Genomic DNA, 20,273 nt, shown 5'->3' with positions numbered 1-20,273 from the left:
TTTTGGGGACTGCTGGTTCCTGGTGAGTGCAGTGGGAGCAGTCAGCACTCCCTGGAAGCTTGGTGATATCTAGGACAGGCAGGATGGAGGTTAAACTCCAGTCCCTCACAGGGATGTCAGGGTGTTCCAGGCTAGGAACACAGAATTTTATGGCTCTGGGATTTGCCTCTTGATCCTATTTGCTCTCAGCTACTTTGGAAACCGCAGTTTCAACGTCCATTAGAGCTGGTGTAAAGCACAGAATGGTTTGGGGTTCTTCCCATGGAAACACAGCCCCTTGTTAGTGCAGCTGAGCTGGAGATTTGGCAACGGGTTGGGAATTTGTAAATCAGTCGAGCTCACCTGGGCACAGCCAAAGCGGGCCCGGAGCTCCCTGCCAAACTCTCAGCTGCTGAAATGCAATGGAGCCTCTCCTCTCCTCTCCTCTCCTCTCCTCTCCTCTCCTCTCCTCTCCTCTCCTCTCCTCTCCTCTCCTCTCCTCTCCTCTCCTCTCCTCTCCTCTCCTCTCCTCTCCTCTCCTCTCCTCTCCTCTCCTCTCCTCTCCTCTCCTCTCCTCTCCTCTCCTCTCCTCTCCTCTCCTCTCCTCTCCTCTCCTCTCCTCTCCTCTCCTCTCCTCTCCTCTCCTCTCCTCTCCTCTCCTCTCCTCTCCTCTCCTCTCCTCTCCTCTCCTCTCCTCTCCTCTCCTCTCCTCTCCTCTCCTCTCCTCTCCTCTCCTCTCCTCTCCTCTCCTCTCCTCTCCTCTCCTCTCCTCTCCTCTCCTCTCCTCTCCTCTCCTCTCCTCTCCTCTCCTCTCCTCTCCTCTCCTCTCCTCTCCTCTCCTCTCCTCTCCTCTCCTCTCCTCTCCTCTCCTCTCCTCTCCTCTCCTCTCCTCTCCTCTCCTCTCCTCTCCTCTCCTCTCCTCTCCTCTCCTCTCCTCCTTCCCTGAGCTTCTCTTCCCTAAACTTCCCTGAACTCCCTTAAACCTCCCCTAAACTTCCCTGAACTTCCCTGAACTTCCTTGAACTTCTCTTCCCCAAACTTCCCTGAACTTCCTTGAGCTTTCCTGAGCTTTTCTTCCCTGAACTTCCCTGAACTCTCTTAAACCTCCCCTAAACTTCCCTGAACTTCCTTGAGCTTTCCTGAGCTTTTCTTCCCTGAACTTCCCTGAACTCCCTTAAACCTCCCTTAAACTTCCCTGAACTTCCCTGAACTCCCCTTCCCCATTTTAACCTGCATTTCCTTCCACATCCATCACTCTCCTTGGAGGATTTTCCTGCTCTCTGGCAGCCAAACCTCTCTCCCCCAGCTCTGGGAGCCCTGAGCACCCCTGAGCACCCCTGAGCACCCCTGAGCACCCCAGTCCTTGGGTGTCTGTCTGATCTCAGCCCCCCCAGAGCTCCGGGAGCTGCTGGAATTCCGGGCTGGAGCGGGTCCCTTGCCTGTGTTTACCCTGGAGGGGGATGCAGGGGGATGCAGGGTGAGGCACTTGACCTCCCTGAATGCCTGCTGACCTGCAGCTAATCTGAGGGGGAGCCCAGCAGCGATTTAATGACTTGTTCCACCACACCTCGGCTGGAGGGGGAATCAAAGAGCACCGGGGGAGTCTGAGAATCCCAGGATCTGCTCCACAGGGACTCAGTCCTGGAACAGAATTGAGCAGTGGATCCTGTGGGTGCCTGTTCTCTTGGTGCCCATGTTGTCCACACCCATCCTTGTCTGCCAAAGCTAAGGGAATTATTCACAGAAGTGACAGAAAAGCCCCTAAATAAATAAATAAATAAACAAACAAAGATTTTAATACACATAACTTAACTATGCAAATATTATCCCTGCACTGTTATATTTAGTATATTCAGCAGAATATATTTATATACATATTTTATATATTTCTATATCTATACAGAAATATATATTTATATATTTATATATAAATATATTTATGCAAAATATATTTATATATTTATATAAAATATATTTATATATATATTTATATATATACATATATATATATATAACCCAGTATATAACCCTAACCCTAGCTCCTTCAGCCAACAGCCAAAAATTGTGGTCCCAATTCCACTAATCAGTGTGCCACAGGCAGTTTACTTTGCCAAGGATGTGTGTACAACCAAACAAAAATATGTAAAATAAACTAATGAAAAGGTTTCTCTTTTTTGTTTTGTTTTTGGTTGGTTTTTGCTTGGGTTTTGTTTGGTTTTGCTTGTTTTTTGTTTGTTGTTTTACAAATACATATATATATATATATTAAAAAATCTAAATTACAGTTGTGCTGAAAACCCTCCATCAAACTTTCCCAACATCTGGGTGCAGCTGTGAGTTTTGGCCATTATTATCAATAATACAATATTTATCCATTCTCCCCCTCACCATCATAACAACAATATGAATTTCTATTATTTTGCAGCATTCTCAGCTTCAACACCACTGAATTTCATTTCTATTCTGTTTTTTCCTTAGCAAATACTGACTGATCCCGAGGTGACCTCCCAGGATGGCAATATAAAAAAGGTAGGACATGGCTCAGTCTTCTGGGAATTGTTTTATTCCCTGGCTTGGAAATGCACCTGGAGGTTTTCCCTCACTTTTGAACCAAGGTGTTGATGGCAATAACGTCGTAAAAGTTCTCCAGTGTTTGCTGTTGCTTTTTTGGATTAAATGTTGTGGTTCTGTTGGCATATTTTCCTGTCTTTTTGTGATTCCAGTCATTATGAAAGAGAAAATAATAGTTTGAGGTGTTCCTTGATTCAGCTACAACACAAACAGCTGCCGGGCCAAAGCGAAAAACCTCATTTACCTCAGTAAAAAAGAAAATGTTGGTCCTTTGTTAGAAGTGCTAAATTTTTGGAGGCCCCTTCAGCATCAAATGTGGCTGATGTGAAGTCCAAGGGAAAAGGAATAGGTGTGTGAAAGGATGAAATGATAAAATTCAGCATGGGTGGCGCTTCTCATCACATTGTGGGGCTCCAGCTGGAGCAGTGAGCAGAGAATAAATTGTGTTCCACGCTCAGCCCAGCTGCACAAACATCTCCACTGGAGCCTCAGCAGGACAGGTTTGGGTTGGGGTTACCCTCAGAAGCCCTGAAATGAGGTTTTGTCCCACGTGGATCTGTTGGTTAGCAGCTTTGCTGGTTAAAGCTTTACAGGTTGGGTTTGGTTAGAGCCTCTCCAGGGCTGTAGCTTGTGTGTCCTCTCTGAAATAAGGAGCTGGTTGTGACTCCTTTGTGTGCTGTAAAGGATGTTCACAGTCCTGCTTGGGAAGATTTTGGGAGTGGGAAATCTCCTTCAGGCTGTGCTGCTTCTCCACTCTTGAAACTGAAAGGAATCCCTTGCTTCCCTCCGCCAAACAGAGGGAATAAATATAAATAAATATAGATATATATATAATAAATATAAATATATATAATAAATATAAATATATATAATAAATATAAATAAATAAATAGACTATCTTTATCTTATATATAAATTATATAAATATAATAATAAATGGAATATATGAATATAAATAAAATTAATAAATATAAATAAAATCCTTGCCAGGCTCCAGAGCCAGGCTGGCAAAAGGGATTCAGACACCTGTCCAGTATGGCCTGTTCTATTCTTACCACGTTCAAAAATGGAAAATCAGGTTTTATTTCCAAGGCTCCCAAGAGGAAACATCCTCTGAGTGCCCCATGACCTCGCCAGGGACCTGTGGGGTGTCTGTCCCTGCCTCTGTGGGATCCCTTGGTCTGGACAGACGCGGTGACAAGGTGGCAGCTTCTCACTGTGCCCACGCAGCTCCCACAAGGGTGGAGGGAATTCTCCAGGGCTCAGCTAATTCTTGTTCAGTCTTTAATTAGGACATCACAAATGAACTCTCTCCATGCCCACCTCCAGGATCTGCAGTACCCCAAAGAGAGCAGGAGCTGTGTGGAGCAGGGAAACACCAGCCTGGCAGTTTTATATGTTCAATCCCTGGGTTTGTATTTAAACTTTGTGCTTTTATTTCAAGGGGGATTGTTACAAAAACCACAGGTCTTTGAAAAACGCCACGTCCTTAAATATTTCCCCGTGCAGCAGGTATAAAACTGGACAATTGTGGGATTTGACAAGGGGGGAAGGCCTGGCCTTCCACTTGTGTCTTTTAAATGCATTGTAGAGAAGCACTAGTGGGAGTTTATGAGGTGATAAATTTATTGAAGGATGGGCAGTAGGGTTTTACAGCTGGGGTAAAGGAGGTCAGAGCAGTAAGGTAAAGAGTTCAAGTCTAAACTTTATGGCTTGTGAAAAGACTACTGTGAGACAGCTTTTCAGTCAGGAGAAAATGAAAACTAAAGAATGAGAAATCACTCTGGACAATTTTTGTAGGATCTCTCAATTGTTTGGAAGTAGCACTCTGGCATTTGGCTCCAGTGGCACAAAACCCTCTCGGGAGCAGATTTCCTTTTCCAGCCTCTCTAAATCATTCAGTTGTCATATCCCTGAAGACACAATGGTTGAGATTTGACTTCAATTTATTCCTATTCCTTCAGAGATGAGTTGGTGGCGAGAAGGTGACTGAAGACAAATGTAACTGGAGTGGGTGGCCTGATTTAAACTGGGAGGGGAGGAAATCGGAGCTGCAGAGACCATAATTTCAGTGGCTCTTTTGACTGCTGCATCTCAGGTTCAGAATTGGGCACTAACAAGGACTAGAAAGAGCAAAAAGAAATCCAAAATGCAGAGAAAAACCTGTAAAACCAGGAAGAAGCGGGGAAGGGAAGGTGATGGCAGTGAGAAGTGTGGGGAGATGTGCATGAAGTAATCTCTGCTTAAAACTGGCCCCAGAACTATCTCTGCTCTTAAGCCCCCAGGAAAAAAACATTTTTTTACATAACTTTAATGAACTGCAAGGCAGGGAAAAGTCTGCAGCACAGCAGAACCTGTTTTGTAGTAAAATAAAACAGGGTTTTTTGGCTTGGAGCACAAAGAATAAGTATTTCTCACAGTATCCAGTATTTTTCAGTTCATGTTACTGTTATTTCTGCTGGGACCACTAACACCACAAAGCTGATTTCTTTGTTAGTGGTTGTCTGACAGGACTAATTCAACGTCATTGAAGGACCCATATCCAGGATCATTTTTTATATCTCTGCTGCTCCATGGATTGAAGTGTGGTGTATACCTAATGAGCTTTCCTTGTATCACCTTTGTGGCTGATATTTAGTTTAATTTAGATAAATAGACACGAGCTCTTCACCTTGTTTGTTTAATTTTAAATCATCACTGCTGGAAGCAATATTAAAACAGGAAAGTCACTTATTTTAGTTCTTTTAGTGACCTGAATGAGGACACTCAGAGATAAAAATACAAATAATACCTGGGGGTTTATTGTCCCCTGCTCCCAAATGTCTTTTTCCCAGCCCATATCCCTGCACTCTGTTTATTTTGCTTAGAAAGCAGCTCAGTGTCCTCTCCCTCTGAATTTCCCAAGCATTTATTGAACTGAGCCAACACCTTGTTGTCATTGTCACCGTCCCCGTTGTCATTTTGCTTTAACTTTGGGCTGAAAGATTTCCACTTCCTCCAGCAGGAAGCAAGGCCTGTGCCCATTACACACCACCTTTTATTTTATTTTTTCCCCCCCCAAGCAGATGCATTTCTCTCCCCTCCAAGGGTCACTTTGGATGAGGGTTCCAGAATTCTGGGGAAGGATTCTCTGTGTGTGCAGAGCTCCCAGCCAACCTCCCCAGGCTGGGCTGTTTTTCTGACCGTGGTGACAAGGGACCTCAGGGACTTCTCTCTTCAGCAGACTCTCTATTTAGTTTCTGTTTACTTAGAGGGAATAGCCTGAGGGGCTACTGGAGAGAAAACATCTGTGGGAGATAATCTATAGAGTTATCTATCTATCACTCTTGTCGACCCTGTCTCCCCTGAGAGCAAGCTGAGAGACTTGTAATAAAAAGGCATCGCTGAAGAGGCTTTAGGGACAAATAAAGAGACATGTTAAGGGCCAGCTGAAAAAGGATAGAAGACATTATTAAAGCTCAATAGCCGTCTTATCAAAATCCAATAGGATAGGCATTTGGCAAAAGGCTTTAAATTTATTCTTTGACTTTCTGGAGAGCTTGAATTTATCCATTAACAAGAATGTGCTGCACGGGGAGCGGGAGATGCTATCGGCTTCAAAAGGGTTGGATTCAATCTGGCATTGTGCAAAACACAACAAAAACTGAAGACAAAACCAATTTTCCCCCCTCCTCTGGCTGGCCTCATTCCGACATTGCCAAATATTAGAGGCTGTAAATATAATGCTGATGAGGCTGTGGAGTAAAAGCAATTCAAGCAGCGCGGGTATTCCGCGCTCGCAAATCACACAGATTCATTTCTAAAAATAAAGTGAATTTCAGAAAACTGGGTGTGACCAGAAATTTTGGCCTTTAAAAAAAGCATCATGTAGCAAAGAAGAAACCCAGGCACAAGGAAAGCTGTGAGCTCTAAAGCAAAAAGCAAAACCCCAACGAGCGTTTTGCCGCTGCAGATGCAAGGAGCGGGATGGGGCCATAAATCTCCCCGGGTTTATTATTATATCCAAAATGCTACAGGTCACAGGAACCATCTGATACTTCAGGAGCACATTGTTCACACGGGGATGATTGATTGATAATTATGATAATTTGCCAAATGATTATTTGGGTATTATGGCCGCAGCCCGTCCCGCCGGGTCGCTGTGAAGACATTTTCTATTTCACGGGGCCGTCAGGAATGGCCTCTGGCAAGGAGGGATGTGGAGAGGTCTGGCCGGGCTCTCCCGGTGGGATCTGGGGGCTGATGAATGATGACCCAGAGGAGTAAGAAATCAGACTTCAATAAGCACTCAGGAAGGTAGTTAGGGAAGAGCAAGGGAGCTGCTCACTGTCTTTTGTGCAGCAATTACTGGGCAGGACAAACCGCCCCAGGCCTGAGCCTGGTGAGAGCAAATTGCAGATTTGAAATGTTGCAAATTGCAGATTTGAACCTGGATTTGCAAGTTTTCAAATTGCAGATTTGAACCTGGATTTGAAATAATTGCAGATTTGAACCTGAATTTGCGATTTTTCAAATTGCGGATGCGCAGCCGGATTTGCAATTTCTTAAATTGCAGATTTTAACTCAGATTGGTGATTTTTCAAAGTGCAGATTTGAACCTGGATTTGCAATTTTTCAACTTGCAGATTTGAACTCAGGTTTGAGATGTTTCAAATTGCAGATTTGAACTCGGATTGGCAAGTTTTCAAATTGCAGATTTGAACCTCAATCTGCAATTCCTCAGATTGCAAATTTGAACCTCGATCTGCAATTTCTCAAATTGCAGATTTGAACTTGGATTTGAAATGTTTCAAATTGCAGATTTGAACCTCGATCTGCAATTCCTCAAATTGCAGATTTGAACTTGGATTTGAAATGCTTCAAATTGCAGATTTGAACCTCGATCTGCAATTTCTCAAATTGCAGATTTGAAATTGGATTTTTAATTTCTCAAATTGCAGATTTGAACCCCGCCTGCCCCGAGCTGCTGCCTTGCAACACAAATTGCATTTCTGCACTTAACAGGAATCCATTATCACAGTATCCCCAGCTCGTGGAAGGTGTTCTCAAACTCTCAGTGAGGATTTCCCACAGATTTCACTGAGTTTCCTTCACTTTTCTGTGTACTGAAGAATCACTCCCCTCCAGTTTGTGCACAATCCTCATCCTGGCTGAGAATTGATGCAGAATTGGGGGTTAAAGATGCTCCACAACCCCGTGGGAGGGGGCAACAATCCCAGATTTGGGAGCTAAAGCCCCATTTCTCTAGTGCTGCTGCTTCACAGTTACCACTTTAAAAAAGAGCTTTAATTTGCTTGTTTTATGGGTTGTATCTTTATGAAATAAAGGTATATTTAGCAGCCACAAACACAGGCAGCTTTGAGTTGATTTTTATAATCTTTTCCTGAATAGACTTGCGTCATTCCAATAAGCCCTGGACAAAAGAGTGGACAGTTGTCTGAGAGTCTTTTTTATAACATTTCTCTCTTTCTATTGTTAGAGAGCTGCTAATAAAAGAACCAGGAGTCCATTAATTCAGTGAATGAACATATAGTAAAGTCAGTTCCCTCTTGAGAACAATAATGTTGCGGTCAGCTTAGGTTTCCATGGAAACTAAGTACTTCTAAGAAGTTTGCATCCTTGATTTTGCTGAAATGAAGCATGTAAAGTAAAAAAAAAAAAAAAAAAAAAAAAAGGTGTAAGGCTGGCACAGAAAAGTCAGCAAAGAAAGTGATGGTTAAATTATTTTGCAGGAATAACACAGTGTGTTGAATTTCTGTGATACAGATGTTTGGGCTGGGTTGTTCAGTGAGTGTGGGTATGAGAAATGGCTCCATGAAGAGATCTCAGGGGGCTTTGAGCCCATAAATCAGGCCAAGTGGAGAGGACTGGCAGTGGTTAAGGTTGCTCTCTCCATATCTGCAGAGCAGGGGCTGTCCCAGGGCTCCCACACCTGCAGGTATGAAGTGGCTAATGGCAATTTCCCATTTCTCCCTGGCAGATAATGTGGATTTTGGGTAGGCTGTGAGCACCTCACAGTTCTAAACAAGATCTTTCTGTGAGTTAAGCTGGTTCCTCTCCCCCTCCATCCTCCAAACCCCAGAGCTGTGATGCTGAGCTGTTCCCCAGCGCTGATTTATAACCTGTGTCTGATTCCCCTGCATGCTGGGGCTCAGGAGGTGTCCAGGTGGCTCAGGTGACACAGGGCTGCAGTGAGCAGCATCCCCTCAGATTGAAGTGTCCCTGAACTCCAGGCAGGTTTAGGAGAGGCCACCTTGTCACTGTGATGCATCCCAAGCACAGACACACAGACTTTGAGCCAGAAACTGCATTTCTGTGGGGGTGAGGAGACAGCTGGCTGCTGCCTCGGCAGAATAAATGATTTAGAATCCTTCCCTGGCAAGGATGGCACAGGGTGCCCAGAGCAGCTGGGGCTGCCCCTGGATCCCTGGCAGTGCCCAAGGCCAGGCTGGATGGGGCTGGGAGCACCTGGGACAGTGGGAGGTGTCCCTGCCCATGGAATGGGATGGGATGGGATCAGCTTTGAGGTCCAACCCAAACCATTCCATGGTTCTGTGATCAGGGCAGAGGAGACTCATTCAGACATCCTGGCTGAGTAATCAGTTCTGCTAATAGCACATGCAAATTCAAGATTCCTAAACTTTTTATAACCAAGAGTTTCCTAAGTAAGGCAAAACCCTCATGTGCTGGTCCCTGCTCCCTTTGCTGGGGGTTTGTGGGAATGATCACACAGTTAACAGTTTGAACAGAAATTAATAGTTTGAACAGAAATTAACAGTTTCAACACAAGAGTTTGAACACAAGTTAAGAGTTTGAGCATAAGTTGAGTTTCATCACAAATTAAGAGTTTTAATACAAATTAAGAGTTTCAACACAAGTTAAGGGTGTGGTCACAAATTAATATTTTTAACACTTCTCTCCCAATCTTCCTTTTTTCTCTCTGTGTCTATAAAATTCATTTCAGTGCTCCCCTGATAAAATCCACTATCACACACGAAATGCCAGCACAAGCTTGCTGCTCACCCACTCCCATTTTTTAATTGTTTGCATCAGGAGCCCAGGCTCCTTTTCCCTGCTCACCAAAGTGAGGGGCTGGAATTTTCACCCCTTGCTGAACACAAATTAACAGTTTCAACACGAGAGTTTGAGCACAAATTAAGACTTTGAACACAAGAGTTTGAACAAAAGTTAAGAGTTTGAACACAAATTAAGAGTTTCAACACAAGTTAAGGGTTTGGTCACAAATTAATATTTTTAACACTTCTCTCCCAATCTTCCTTTTTTCTCTCTGTGTCTATAAAATTCATTTCAGTGCTCCCCTGATAAAATCCACTATCACACACGAAATGCCAGCACAAGCTTGCTGCTCACCCACTCCCATTTTTTAATTGTTTGCATCAGGAGCCCAGGCTCCTTTTCCCTGCTCACCAAATGAGGGGCTGGCATTTCCACCCCTCCAGTGAAACAATATTCTGGATGATTAGGAGGCATTACAGCCCCAGCTCAGTTAGAAAATGCCAGAATGCCCCAGAGATCCCCATGAATCTGCTGCCAGCCGGCCCCTGTCAGAGCTGAAGGCAGCACTGTCTGGAGCCCAAAATCAACTTCAGGAAGGTCATGTGAAAGAAAATCCTCAGTCATCAGGAAGCCCTTGGCCCTGTGGCCTTTCTGACATTTTCTGACAAACCTTAAATCACCAGAGTAGACAAAACATCACAAATTTTGGAATGATAGCCTGTGGGATTTGGGGGCTGTGTGGTAACTTGGAAGGTAACACACACACACACACACACACACACACAGAGCCCTCCCCTCCCTCTGCTCTGCAGCTCCTCCTGGGATGCTGGGCTGGGTGTGCCAGGAGGGTTTTGCTGGAATCAGCTCCTGGAATCAGCTCTGGATGCAGAACCACCCCTGGGGTGGGCTGGGAGGGGGCTGCCCTGGGCCAGCTCCAGGATTTGCTGTGGAGCAGAGAAAAATCCTTAGGGTGGGAGGTGGGATCTCCCCCAGGACGGGGAAAAATGCTCAGGGTGGGAGGTGGGATCTCCCCCAGGACAGGGAAAAATGCTCAGGGTGGGAGGTGGGATCTTCACCAGGACAGGGAAAAATGCTCAGGGTGGGAGGTGGGATCTCCCCCAGGACAGGGAAAAATGCTCAGGGTGGGAGGTGGGATCTCCCCCAGGACAGGGAAAATGCTCAGGGAGGTGGGATCTCTCCCAGGACAGGCTCCTGTTCCAGTGGGGACTCTGGAATTGGGTTTTATTGTGTGGTTCCATGGACAGGCTCCTGTTCCACTGGGGAATTAGAATTGGGTTTATTGTGTGGTTCCCAGGATAGATTCCTGTTCCAGTGGGAATTGGAATTGAGTTTTATTGTGTGGTTCCATGGACAGGCTCCTGTTCCACTTGGGACTCTGGAATTGGGTTTTCTTGTGTGGTTCCATCCTTATTGTGTGGGATCTCTCCCAGGACAGGCTCCTGTTCCACTGGGGACTCTGGAATTGGGTTTTATTGTGTGGTTCCATCCTTTTTGTGTTGTTCCATCCTTTTTGTGTGGTTCCCAGGACAGGCTCCTGTTCCACTGGGGAAATGGAATTGGGTTTTATTGTGTGGTTCCATGCCTTAGAGAAGGCAGATTGTTCCATGAAGCTCCCCCTGGGATGCTGAGGGGTGTGCAGGATTGGGTTAATCCCGTTGGAAGGAGAATTTGGGTCGGGCAGGAACTTCTTGGAGCTCCTTGGATAAGCAGGAAAACTTGGGCAGCAGCTGGGGAGGGGGGAAAGGGAGGGTGGGGGTGAGGAACACCAGAGGGACTTGAAGTTGGGTGCAGCCCCAATGGTGCTGCTGTGAAAATGAAAGGAACACAGAGAACTGGGTACCACTGAACAATAATTAAATATAAATATACATAACGTAACAAAACAAAAAAACCCCTTTATTTAGGTTTTTTTTTCATATTTTGTCCTAGAAATAAATCAAGAGCAGTGAAGGTGGGACTGTTGTCCTACAGGGACGTCAATATATATTGATGAATTTTCATTTTAGATTCTACAAGATTTCTATAAGGTGTTAAAATACATGTTGTGGAAAAAAATAAAACAACCCAACCAAGTTTATTTTTCACAGGACAGTTTGGGGAAAAAAATAAAGAGAAGTAATCAGCAGAAGTCAGCTCCTCTGTGATGTTCAGTGGTGCCTTCCCTCTGGAAATTTCAGCTCTGTAAACATGTATATAAATATATATAAAAATATAGATATAATAATGACAGTAGCAGCAGGAGGAGTCTAAATTAAGTGCTTAAATCCTTTCTTGGCTAACCCAAGTAATTCAATTTTTTTTATTACTTTTTTCCCCTCCTCTGTGACTGTAACACAGAATATAGACCAGAAATACCAAAAGCTGTGGAATAGATTAGAAACTAATTTATAAACTTTAGAGGAGATTTTCCTCCTGCTTAATGTGACCTTATAAGTAACTGAAATTAAGAAATCTTCTGTCATCTGGAGGCATCCCCTCTCCTAATCTTCTGGAGTTAGCTGATTATTTTAGGGATTTGTTGCCATGAATTCTGGCCTTGGGGATGGGAGGTGAATTTGCTGCCCAGCATTTTTCCAGCTCATTAATAACTGCTGCAGAGATAGTTCTGCACTGCTGCTGTCAGGACATCTTAGCCCCTGCCTGGTGCAAGAATTCCTTCTGTTCCAGAAGAATAAATTACAACTCCTAAAGGAATTGCTTCTCTGAGTTTCCACTGGAATTTCAGCTTCAGCTCCCCTGCCCCAGAATGTTGGTTCTTTCCCTTTCCTCTGGGACAGCTCTGGAAATTTGTATCAGTGCTGCTGCCTCAAGGTAGTTTTTAGGACAGTGATGAATTTTTCTTTCCTGAAATATTCAATTTAAAAATGAGTCAATGGGAATTTTAATTTTTTCAATGTTTGCCCTCCCAATTAATAATATTTATATGTAAAACCAGGAAAGTCTTGACTTTCACTGTTCATCTCTTCCCTTAATACCTGCTTCAGTTTTTTTCCCTCTTTCTGCAGTGCTGCCCAGAAATAAGCTGGACTTTTCTCCTGGTTATCTTGGCCAGTCCAAGCAGTCTCTTGCTCATCTCCTGCTGCCATGAAATGGAGATTAATCATTTCCTTGTCATGGGAATCTTAAAATAGGTGAATCCTGGAAAATATCTGTGCTGGAGCTGGGGTTGCCTTGTAAATCCACCCCAGGAAAACACCCTCAGCTGGACACTCAGCTCTGCCTGGGATGCCCCTTACTCTGACCTCATCCCTTTTTCCTGCCTCTTCTTCCCCTCAGTTCCTGTTGGGAGCAGAGGAATCCTGGAGGGTTATTATTGGGTTTGCAGGGATCCTTGTGGCAGGGAGGAAGGATGAATCTGACTCCATGTCCTAAGAAGGCTAATTTATTACTTTATTATACTATATTATTATTAACACATTCCACATGAGCAAAACACAGGAGAAGCAAATGAGATAAGAATTGTTTTCCTTTTTCTCTGAGGCTTCTCAGCTTCCCAGGAGAAAAATCCTGGGCAAAGGGATTTTTCAGACAATGTGAATGCCACAGGTTATTTTCCTGCTTTCCTGCAATGCCAAGCAGGGAGTTTGTGCAATTTTTCCTAAGGAGGTAGTGCTGTCCCTGAGTGAGATCCTTCCTCTCAGGCTGTCTGCTGATGACTCCAACATGTCCTCGAGCTCCAACAGCAATTTATTCCTGGCAGTTTGGATTTGCCAACCCTTTTGCCAAGAAAAACTTGGGACTGGGAGAGTGTCCCACCCTCCATTCCTGCTCTGCTGCTCACCATGTGCTCCTTTGCTCTTTCCTGCAAAGCCCAGAGCATCCCCTGCTAAACCTGAGTAAAAACTGGGCTCTCCTGGAGTAGGAAATGTGGGATTTAAATCAGGTTTATTTTTCCAAGGCATTGCTATTTCAGAGATATAGACATAGACATAGATAGATTGATAGATAGATAGATAGATAGATAGATAGATAGATAGATAGATAGATAGATAGATGATATAGAAGAAGAAAAGAAGAAGAAGAAGGTGAAGAGGAGGAGAAAGAATAAGAAGAAGATGAAGAAGAGGAAGAAGGATAAGAAGAAGATGAAGAGGAGGAGGAGGAAGAAGAAGAAGAAGAAGCTGAGCATCTCATTTCACAGGTTTGCTGCTGCAAAACAGCAAAGTGTGGTGGCACAGAAGTCCTTTAAATAAATGAATTTGGTCTGATTTTGTGCTTGTAGAGGAAAGTTTCTTGAAGATAATGTCATGCTGTAAAAGAAGCAGCTGAAATTCATATTGGGCATTTAGGGTCACTCACAGAACGGGACCAGCAGGAACCAGCCCAGGAGCAAACTTTAGGTTGGATGCTGAGAAAAATGAGCCCCTGGAACAGCTGAGAGCTGAGCAGGCTCTCTGGGGAGGAGATAAAATACCTGTCCCTGCAGAGAGGTTCACACAAATACCTGCCAGGCCGGCCTGGATCTCCACAATCCTGCATGAGAATGAGGAGCAGCGGCATCGCCTGCCCAGCTCCCTCCCAGCACTCGGGTTTTCACGGAGCTCCCGGGTTTATCTTGTTCATCGGTGACAAAGGGAGGCAGGAGCCCCATGGTCCTTTCATTCCGCACGTGTGCGGCCCCAGCACACGGGGAAAATGCGAGCTGGGGGCACTGAAAGCTTTTCTTCTCTTTTTAGGCTCTTTTTGCCTCCCTTTAATGGTGCCTGGGAAGTGTCGTGCCCTTTGTGTTCGGTTTTCCTTATCAGCCGAACATTTTTTCTCTGTTTTCAAGTGGATTTGGTGCTCAGCAGAGCTGGCAGGTGGGGAGCAAGGTGATCTGAGGGGCTGGGAGTAGCTGAGTTATCCAGCATGGAAAGCAGCTGATTCAGATTGTAAAATGTGTGGTTGTACACACCTGGATAGCAGAAAAGCAGAGGAAAAGGAAGGAAAAGGAGGAAGAGAGAGGGGAAGAAATAGAGAGAGAGAGAAAGAGAGAAGGAGAAAGAGGGAGAGAGATAGAAAGAAAGAAGAGAAAAAGAGAGAAAGAAAGAGAAAGAGTGGAGAGAAAAAGAGAGAGAAAGAAAGAGGAGAAGGAAAGAGGGAAGGAAGGAAAGGAAGGAAGAAAGAAAGAAGAGAAAGAGATGAGAAAAAAAGAGAAAAATAGAAAGAAAGAGAAAGAGAAGGAAAGAGAGAAAAAGAGAGAAAAAATGAGAAAGAAAGAGGAGAAGGAAAGAGGGAAAGAAGGAAAGAAAGAAGGAAGGAAGGAAGGAAAGGAATAAAGGAAGGAAGAAAAATGGAGAAAGAAAGAAGAAGAGAAAGAGACAAAAAGAGAGAGAAAAAAAGAAAGAAAGAGAAGGAAAGAGAGAGAGAAAAAAGAAAAAGAAAGAGGAGAAGGTAAGAGGGAAAGAGAAAGAAAGAGGGAAGGAAAGAAAGGAAGAAAGAAAGAAGAAGAGAGAGAGAGACAAAAAGAGAAAAACAGAGAGAAAAAATGGAGAAATAAAGAGAGGGAGAGAAAGAAAGAAATAAAAACTGGAAGTTCTAACAGTTGCAGCTGTAAGCCAGAGTTCTGAATTATTATACAAAGCTAAAACAAGGATGATAGAACCCGGAATAACAGCTGCAAGTGAATGCTGGAATGCTCAGCACTTTTATAAAGAAGATTGAGGGTGTCGAAGCATTTTTCTGTTTCAGCGTGGCAGCTCTTTGTCCTTGTGGCTGACATTGCTGAGTTTCTATGTATCGTTGCACTGGGTGGAAACATCCTTTAACTGCCAGACAGCACTTACCGATAAGCCACCAATTAATAATGTTGATTTGAAAAGCCCGAGAATAGGTGAGAAAGCAAAGTCCTTCGCTAAGTCATATTTGCACAGTATTAAGAGTCCCTTTTACCTGGCCCAGCAAACACGGCGTGGGGAGCTCCGTGCCATTGAAAAGCTGAGAGACTCTAATGATATGTGCAACTGATAATCGCCACTCCTCGCTGCTCAGCACCCACTTATCGTGCCTTTTGTACATGCATACCTTTGCAGCAGGCAGGTCTCTTTCCTAAATAGCCAGAGGGGGGGGAATTATTAATTTTGTATTTTTGGGGGTTTGGGGGCTTTTGTTTGTTGTTTTGCAGGTTTTATTGGAGGCTTTGTAGGGGTCTTTTTGTTTTGTCTTTTGGGGTGATTTTTTTTTTTGGTTTTTGTTTGTTTTTCCAGCTGCATCGACCTGTTTTATCAAAGTAACTGTCAGGGAGGAATGAGCATTTCCTTCCAAGCTGGGATTGAAGGCTTTGCCTTGGGTCTGGGTGTGCAAACATCCCCCTCTGTTTGCTCAGCTGATGCCACAGTCGTCCCTCAGGGCAAGGCCAGTGCTGGTTCTGATGGAACAAAACTGATTAAACCCGGTGGCAAACGCCAAAGCAACTGAGGGAATCCCAGATGATTGCACTCGTGGGTGATTGTGTGGCTGGAAAAGATCTCAGGGTGTGCAGGGCTCTCGAATCACCCTGTGAAACATTCGCCTGAGCTCTCATTTATTGAAAGAACAAACTGCAGAAAAGTCAAAAACCCAATCCAGGCAGGCCCAGGCAAGTGGGGCATGGTGTCACCACATTTCTCCTCACAGGGAAAAGCAAGGCACAATTCTCCCCAAGAATATTTCTGGGTTTCATATTCTCTGAACCTCAGAGAAGGGAAAAACAATTCTCATCATTTGCTGTGCCTGTGTTGTGCCAAAGTAGAATGCAATATGGAGATTGTTTGCCCACAGTGATGGTGTTTTGTTTCCTAGCAGGGCCAGGTGTGTGTGTGTGTGTTGGGACTGTTGCTGATTCTCTGCAGTTGAGTGCTTGGCAGATTCAGTTTAGATGTAAAGTAATTTAATGTAATATAGTATAGAATAATACAGCATAATAAAGTAATTAATTAGCCTTCTGATGCATCATTTCTCCCTGCCATGAGGCTCATCCTGTTTCGAAGGTGTGGGAGGTGTGAGGTGGGGACCCATCCTGAGCAGAGCACAGAACGTGCTCCATCACCTCTATCTTTGTATGTTCCTGTGCTCTTAAAAAGGCATAGAAATGGAATTAATTAGAAGTAGATGAAGCTGTTTGATTAAAGGGCTTACTTGTTGCCTGGCCGTATGTGGATGTATAGAAATGCAATTAGTCAGAGAGCGCCATTAGCAGTGTCAGGGACCAGAAGTAATAGAGCTTAACCCTCCCGGGAGGCTGGGATCCGGGCTGCAGGGCCGGGCTTACACCACAACAACAGTTTTTCCCTCTTAACTCTTTCCGTGGAGAGTTTCCCAGCAAGAGCCAGCCTGTTCAAACACACCCAGAGCCCTCCCTGCAATCAGCAGCCTGCAAAACGAGAAGTTCCACAAAGAATCGCTTTTAAAATATGCAAAATACATCAATTTGTCAGCTTTCAGAAATCCCTTGAGAGCGTGCCTGGGAGCCTGATCCTGCTGCAGCATCTGTTGGAGTGGCAGTGACCTGCAGGGTTTTGGGGTGAGAGTAGTGAGGAAACACAGGGGGTTGAGCAGGAGCCCTTCCCAAGTGACACATTCGGCAGTCTCACTTTATCAGGCGCTGCCTAAGTTCACCTGGATGGCATCAGGGTTTATCTGCCTGCTGCTCAGGGTGCACTTTGGACACCTCTGGGATCTCTTTCAAGGAGTTTTGTGCGCTCTGGCTGCTGTTGCTCCTCGAGTTCTGCTGGGTGTGAGGAGGGAAGTGTTGGCTCAGCCCTGGCTTTTGAGGTTTCAGCCTTCTGCTCTTTCTTGGAAGCTGGATTGACTGAAGTGCTGGAGTCTGAGTGCTCAGCCCCACTGCCAGCTCAGCAACCTGCCCACAAACACGGTATCCAAACACTTTTTGGGGAAAAACATCCACCTATGGGATGCCCTTGGGTGAGAAAATGCTCCCCAGCATCAGCCAAGGTTGGGGCAAACCCACTCCAAAGCACCCAAAATGTGTCTGAGGTATCTGTCCTTTCCCTTGAGAAAGTGCTGCTCTCCAGATGAAAAGAAATGCACTTCATATTTCAGCTGATAATGAGAAGTTAATAAAATCGGGATTTTGTGCAATGCAGGACCTCTGACATCTTAATCTTTATTAAAGAGACTTAAACTACCAGGAACTGCTGGTGCTGACTGGCACAGCCAGACTCGAGAAACACCAGGAGAGACTGGTCAAATGAACTGTTAAACAACTCTTCCTAATCCATCAGGAAGAAACAATAAGTGCTGGAAACATCTATTTACCATGCATCAATCACGCTTACCTAAGCAATTTCTAAGTAATTATACTTCTGTTATATAGTTCCTGAGATGACTGGTCTGAATGAGACGTTGGGTTTATTAAAACAAAAAAAAATCACTTTACTTGACATATCAAATGTTGTTTCACATTCTGTCACAGTAGTAATTTTTCTGGACAGGATTTCTGCTAATAGTTGTGTTAAAATCCTATCTGGAATTCGAATAGCTGTTTTTCCCTTTTCAATATTTGACAAAAGGAAGGGTTTAAAATTTTTTAAGTGGTAGAGATTTTGTCTGTTGAGTTCTGCAAAGTCACTAAAAAAGGTATTGGGACCAGCTTGCCAAGATGTGACCCATGGGAAGGGAAATTGGGAACAGGGAGAATAAACCTGATCTTTGCTGCAGTGAAAGCTGAGTGCTTTCCTCCTTATTTATTTCTATTTCTGCCTGCTTTCATCCAAAGGCATCCCTGCAGGAGCAGGCAGAGATAGGAGGCTCTGGTGGTCTCCAGGACACACCAAGCTGTGAGCAACCATCTCATTCCTATTCTGAAGATTTTTTTTTCCCTTATATTTTTCCTGACCAATAGAACATTCCAGGCTATTGGATCAATTAATGGAGGGCAGTTTGTCTCAACATTTTAAACAGCCATGCAAATGCAGCACCTTGTGGCTCGTTGACCTTTGATGTTTGAACATCACAGAGTTATAAAAACAGATATAAATATATGTGTGTTTTACAGACCCATCATTGTGTGGGGCTTTGAAATGTCGTTTTCTAATCCACTCAGAGGAAGGGGAGGGATGGAGTCTTTGTCAGTATCCAAGCAATTAGGATAATTAAAAAAGAAAGCTTATTGGGTAAACATGCTCTTAGATTGTGACCTCTTAATTAATGGACTACAGGGAGAAATTACAGCGGTGGCAAGATAATTAACACATGCATTTAAAAAGAACTGTTAGACAAGGGTATTATAGGATAGTAAGACACAGATTTGAATCAGGGAAGGACTCTGGAGGTGAACAAACACGGTGGAACAAGACAAGATTTGCATGTGTGAGTGCCCCAGTACACAAGAGGGACAGATTAGGATAACTTTGTTATCACACCCTTCAGTGCCACATCCCCCCAGCCAAGGGCTTTGAGTCCAGGCTGGGTTTTTTGGAGTCTCCCAGGAGGAGAATTCCACCACAGGATGCGCTGCCATTCCTGATAATTCTGAATTTTGCCACGGCAGGGTTGGAAACTTTGCTCCCCTTGGTAGGAACATTGACACCCATCAGGGAGCTCCTTGTTTTGAGTGTGCCCTCCTGGTTTTGTGGCTCTCACCAATCCTGACAGCTCCAGTCACTATTTTGGAAACTGGATCAGTAATAAGCAAATAAAAAAAAATAAATTTAGGAACCAGATTGTTTCCCTTCTGAGAGCAGAGTTTGAGTTGTGTGTGCTGTTGGGTTACAAAGTCAACCATCACCCCCAGTGTGGAGAGAGCTCCAAACAAGCCAGAACACCCAAAGCAGACATTTTTTGATTGATTTGCCACTTTCTGTCACCAAAGCTGTCTCATCCTTGGCAAGTGCAAAGCAGAGCAGGTTGAGGGGGAGTTCTCAGGCTCTGGCTTTGTACATGAGCACCCAAACCAGTGTGAGCACTGAGATGAGTGATGGTTATCAGCAGTGTTATCAATAACTCACCAGTGCAGGGGTTTGGTGCCTGGCAGCTGAGGGACTGAGCAGAGCAGCAGCATCCAGGCATCCTCCTCACCTGGCATCATTTCCCCAGCACCACCTTTGGGTTGTTTTTTTTCCCATTTTTGAAAGAGAAGGGCACAATCAAAGCTCTGTGATGCCCAGACCTCCTTCTGCAATAGGTTTTTTTTTATCTCTGCAGAGTGAGTGCTCCTGGGCTGGCTGTCAGGATTGCCCTGCTCAGTGCAGGGATGCAAAGCTCAGAGCATCAGAGCCTCTGATGGAGCATGGTGGGGTGCTCAGGGAAGGGTACAAACACCCAACAGGGATCCTCATGCTCATGGGGAAGGGTACAAACACCTAACAAGGGTCTCCATGCTCCTGGAATTGCCCTTGGGAATGGTATAAATACCTAACAGGGATCTCCATGCTCATGGGGAGGGGTACAAACACCTTACAAGAGTCTCCATGCTCATGGAATCATCTTTGGGAAGGGTAAAAATGCCTAACAGGGACCTCCATGCTCCAGGAATTGCCCTTGGGAAGGGTTCAAACACCTAACAAGGATCTCCATGCTCATGGAAGTGCCCATGGATCAGGCAAAATCTTGCCCAAAATGGGGAGGAACTTTGGATGGGTTATGGAAGTGCTTTGTGTGGGTAGAAAAGAGGTCAGGGTGCACACAGGGCCACGGTTCTGGGCTCTCAGATCATGAAATGCCCTAAATTCTCATTTATTGAAAGAACAAGCTGCAGAAAAGTTGAA

The 20,273-nt window shown here is 44.6% G+C and overlaps 1 protein-coding gene across 4 annotated transcripts in view; it reads left to right on the top strand.

Moving 5' to 3' along the window:
- The window catches only part of PRDM16 (PR/SET domain 16), a gene marked incomplete at its 3' end in the record, with an annotated part of 301,271 nt that overhangs the window by 157,401 nt on the left and 123,597 nt on the right, over nt 1-20,273 (top strand). For all 4 annotated transcript variants that reach the window (XM_084220430.1, XM_084220428.1, XM_084220427.1 and 1 more), the window contains exon 3: nt 2,458-2,508. In XM_084220430.1, coding sequence (XP_084076556.1) covers nt 2,458-2,508 — 51 coding nt within the window. The remainder of the gene's footprint in view (nt 1-2,457; nt 2,509-20,273) is intronic.

Source organism: Fringilla coelebs, assembly GCF_963513975.1.
Source record: "Fringilla coelebs genome assembly, chromosome: 22".
NCBI lineage: Eukaryota > Metazoa > Chordata > Aves > Passeriformes > Fringillidae > Fringilla > Fringilla coelebs.
Note: the sequence above shows the minus strand (reverse complement) of the source record. Positions and strands in the feature narration are given on the sequence as shown.